This window comes from Papaver somniferum, chromosome 9 (assembly GCF_003573695.1).
Source record: "Papaver somniferum cultivar HN1 chromosome 9, ASM357369v1, whole genome shotgun sequence".
Lineage (NCBI taxonomy): Eukaryota > Viridiplantae > Streptophyta > Magnoliopsida > Ranunculales > Papaveraceae > Papaver > Papaver somniferum.
Genome location: NC_039366.1, coordinates 1,874,557 through 1,878,942, shown reverse-complemented (window position 1 = coordinate 1,878,942; position 4,386 = coordinate 1,874,557). Strand labels below are relative to the sequence as shown.

The 4,386-nt window shown below is 38.3% G+C and overlaps 1 protein-coding gene across 1 annotated transcript; it reads left to right on the top strand.

Moving 5' to 3' along the window:
- The first annotated feature begins 309 nt into the window (after positions 1 to 309).
- LOC113309996 (NAC domain-containing protein 72-like) lies at positions 310 to 908 on the top strand. Its single transcript, XM_026558532.1, has 2 exons — positions 310 to 508; positions 622 to 908. The coding sequence occupies exons 1-2, from the start codon at positions 310 to 312 to the stop codon at positions 906 to 908; spliced, it is 486 nt and encodes a 161-aa protein (XP_026414317.1).
- Positions 909 to 4,386: the final 3,478 nt, after the last annotated feature.

Below are 4,386 nucleotides of genomic sequence, written 5' to 3'. Positions count from 1 at the left end.
TGAAAACCAAGTGGGTTAGGTCAAAAAGGCACATGTGTCAAAGATCGCCTGCCGATTCCCCCAAAAGTACAGATCCAATATGCGGAAACCTGTTTTCAACTATAAAAGGGAACAAAGGGCACTTGCCTCTTGACGACTTACTAGCTTAAAATACCCTCGTAGAGTCTCCTATTTGGTTACATGAATTTAACCTAGCTAGTCAGGTAAAAAAAAGTATTTGGTTTGTTAATTTTCCTATATTGTTTAAGCAAGAAATAATAATAATGGAGAAAGTAGATTTGAAAGGAAAGAGAAAGATAGAGGACGTCTATGAGAGTCAATGTTCCTCGTCATCATTGCTTAGGAAATTGCAATCATGATGTTCCTGTCGTACAATTTGCTCCTCCGGATCCAAAGTTGTTGTCTATGTATTTGAAGCCGAAGATAGACAATCCTGAAATTAAGTTTGAACTGATGCCTTGTATACCCGATGTCGATGTTTATAAATATCATCCTGAAAAGCTTCTAGGTAAGCACATTGATCGTATATTGTGTTTATTTTTATTTTTTCAATTAATTTTGGTTAATTACTGTGGCTACCACATTCATCGGTTGTACGTTTAACTGTATGTTTATTTACAGAAAAATACCAACAAAAACCGGCGTATTTCTATACCAAGAGGACCATGAAATACCCCAATGGAAAGAGACCCAATCGAAATGTGAAAGGACGTGGGTACTGGCGAATGATTACAAAAACAGAGCCCGTCATGGCAGGAAATACCGAAGTTGGGGAGAAGAGTGGCCTCGTCTTCCATACCGGTCGTCGAGAAGATTGTAAACGTATTACTGAAACCAATTGGTTGATGGAAGAGTACCATATACCTGGTAGTGACTGGACACTGTGTTGGATCTATTTGAATATATAGATCGACTCATGTTCGAGGCCATGCACTACAGCTAGATATAGATAGATTCCCTACACATTTTTGAGCTTTGTGGTTGGACCTTGAGGTCTATCCCTTGTGATGCTTATAGAAAATGAGAATATGTGGTTTCCATATTGAAGGTTAATTGATTTTATTTCTTTGAAAGGTCTCACTTTTCCATGTGTAGTTCCGACAGAGCTAATGGTTTTTTTTTCAATTCTTCCGGATTTTGTTACGGTTAGGAGTTCATCCTCACCCAATCGTAAGTTAAAAGAAATAAGTGTTTTTTGTTACTTCAATCAACCTGAAATTCCACCCGAATTAAAAAACAAAAAAAGTCCTTGGGTGAATTAATTTTAGGGTTTTTCAAAAGAATCTATTTTTTCTTCCTTTTAAAACACAAAACACTAACTTTAATTTTCTATCTCAATCTATAAACCAAAATCATTGATATAATTTAATAAACTAATACGAAATTAGTTAATCTAATTAAATAAGGATTTAGCCATTACAAAAATATATAACATATGAGGATTTTAAAATTACTAGTTGGTGATCCTTTTCTATCCTATTATTGAAGCCGCATTATTGGAATGTGACATGTGACGCCCCTATTATAGATTTCTTTAACAAGTCTTGTGAAGTGTTAATCTAATTTGTTCAATGATCAAAATTTCTGCTAATATAACAATCGCAAATGACGAGAGCTGGGTAAATCTAATTGTTGACGCTATCGCTGAGCCAACCTCTTGTGCATGCGAAAGTTTAGAGCTCAACTCAACGGTTGGCCAAGGCTACGTCTAACTTAAGATTTTAACAGAATTTGTAAACTTAAACATGAATTAACCATAAAAGCTCTAAAGAGGGCTTGGTCAAGGGGATCAAATTTCCCATACCGGCCGTATATTATTTTCACTGAGGCTATTATCTTCTTACATCTCTAAACCAGACTAAATTAACGTGGTTTATGTAGTCAAGATTGCAAATGCTGCTCAAGGCCATGATCCCCGACCCCAGAGTTCCATGCTACTAAGGATTATCTGAACAGGTACTGAAATGAAAGAGATTAATTTTTATGAATCTGGGGTACTTTTCAGCAATATAAATGTGCATCAAAGGCACAAGAGATTATTGCCCAGAATTAGACACGCTACAGCAAAGAATAAATATCTCAGATTTCATTTTCCCTAGATGCAAAATGAGAGCAGAAATTTTCAGATTCATAATTGTACTAAATGGTTTTCATTTTCTTGTATGCGGCGGCCAATCAACCACCTGTTGCTTTTGAATGTGCCTGCTCGATTGATTGGGACAGCACTTGGGTTGTATACGAGGCCGAGTGACATCTTTAGTTTGTAAGCACTCTGCTGCAAGAGAAAGAGCTTGGTACAAGCCTTGCTCTGGATAATGGCCTTTTAGTAGTGGATCAGCCACCGTAGTGAATTCCTCACCGCCCACCAATTTACATTTGGCCTGCATGCACACTCACCAAACAAGAAATTCTATCAGCGGATGGTATTTTCTCAAGCATGCATCTGTTGATTATTTGTTTTCCTCTTAATAATGCTTGAAAATAAACAACTAAATAGTTCTACCACTCGATGAGACTAGGTGTAATATCTGCAGTGCGCCCTGAAATCAGTTCTAGCAAGACTAAGCCAAAACTGTGGATATATGTCGAATGATTAAGTGAGTTAAAAATTGAAATAAAATTCTGGTGCATGGCGATAACACTGACGGCTGATCATGAGTTGCCACCTTGCACGGTTAGACTCCGCAGGTTCTGGTATCGGTTCCTTGAACCCGGGAAAATCTGACAATTTGGGTTGATATCCTTCGCATATGAGAATGTTGGAGGGTTTGAAATATCCATGGATTACTGATTCACCATGTAATTTATTACTTTAGCTGCACCAGCTGCAATTTTCATCCTTGTATTCCAGTCCAGAGGCTTCTTATCTAGGAAAACATGATGACAATTTGAATCATCTTAGTCCCAACTGAGAAAGGTCAATGAAAGAAAGAGACTTAGGAGGCCATATATCTTACCGTGTAAGTAGACCTTTAAGGCGTGAACAAAATATATCTGGTTTCCGCCAATGCAGTAACCGGTCATGTCGACTATGTTACGGCAACTCCTATGGTGTAAAAATAAATCCATATCTTTGTGATCATCCATTTTTATGGATAAAAAATATCACTATGGGAAGAATGTAGATCCATATCTTTCTGAAGTCCAGATGGTACTCCACAGATATAGTGAGTAGGCTGTGGAGTAGTCCATCCGGTCATTGGATGACCGGATATGTCATCCGGACATTAAGTGTTTGGATATTTTTTTTTAATTATCGTTTTCTACAATCCGGTCACTTAGTGACCGGATACAGCAGATACTCTATATCCATCCGGACACTGGATAACCGGATGGGAATTTTAATGGTTTAAAATGATGTAAATATATTTGTTCCTATAGTGTAGCAACGGTTTTGATGATCAACAAATTTTGTAAGTGTTGCTAATTTAAGAGAAGATACCATGCACATTCAACGAATGAGTTGTTGTCTTTTTTTTCTTTTTAAAGATCCGGCCTATGAGGTGAGTTTTGGCTCCACTAATCGCGGATGGACCAAATTTTTAATTTTTTTCCCGCGGTGAGTTTTGGCTCCACTAATCGCGGATGGTCCATATATATATGGATACTCATTAAGATATGGATGTTTTGGCTCCACTAATCGCGGATGGTCCATATATATATGGATACTCATTAAGCTCGGCCTTAAGTATGCGGGAAGAAGATAGAGGCAGGAGTTCAAATAGGAACAACAACAAGACTAGATGGAAGTCTAGAGGAAAGTCTAGGGGGAGATCTCAATCCTGGCCTAAAGGTGTTGTTGAGTGTTGGGCGTGTAAGAAAGTAGGACACTACAAACGCGACTGTCCGGAAAACAAAGGTGCTAATAATGGTGGAAACAAAGGTAATCAAAAGAGGTCAACGTACTTGCAGCTGCGGAACCGGTGAAGGTCCTTGTTGATAACAAGAAGATGATTACGGAAGGTTTTCTACTACTCTCTGAGGGCAAGCAAGATGAGTCTTGGATTATAGACTCGGGAGCTTCTTTCCATGCAACGGGTGATAAGAGTATTATGATCTCTTATAAAGAAGGATACTATGGCCAAGTATTCTTGGGTGACGGTGAAGCATGCGACATCATCAGTTTGGGTGATGTGATCTTGAAAGTCAATGGTTCGACATGGAAATTGAAGGATGTACGACACGTTCCAAATTTGAAGAAGAACTTGGTGTCTGAGGGCCAAGTTTGTGATGATGACTGTGAAGTTGTGTTAACGAAACACAATTGGAAAGTGAAGAAAGGAGTTATCGTATTAGATCGTGGAGCTAGATTCGGTACTCTATACCGGACTTCAGATGGAACTACTTTAGCAGTGGCTAGTAGTGGTGAAGACACTAACTTATGGC

Bases quoted from the DNA above. Each gene is read 5' to 3' on its own strand.
- LOC113309996 (XM_026558532.1), top strand. From the start codon at position 310: ATGAGAGTCAATGTTCCTCGTCATCATTGCTTAGGAAATTGCAATCAT. The intron at 509-621 runs GTAAGCACATTG...GTTTATTTACAG, and splicing joins TCATCCTGAAAAGCTTCTAG to AAAAATACCAACAAAAACCG.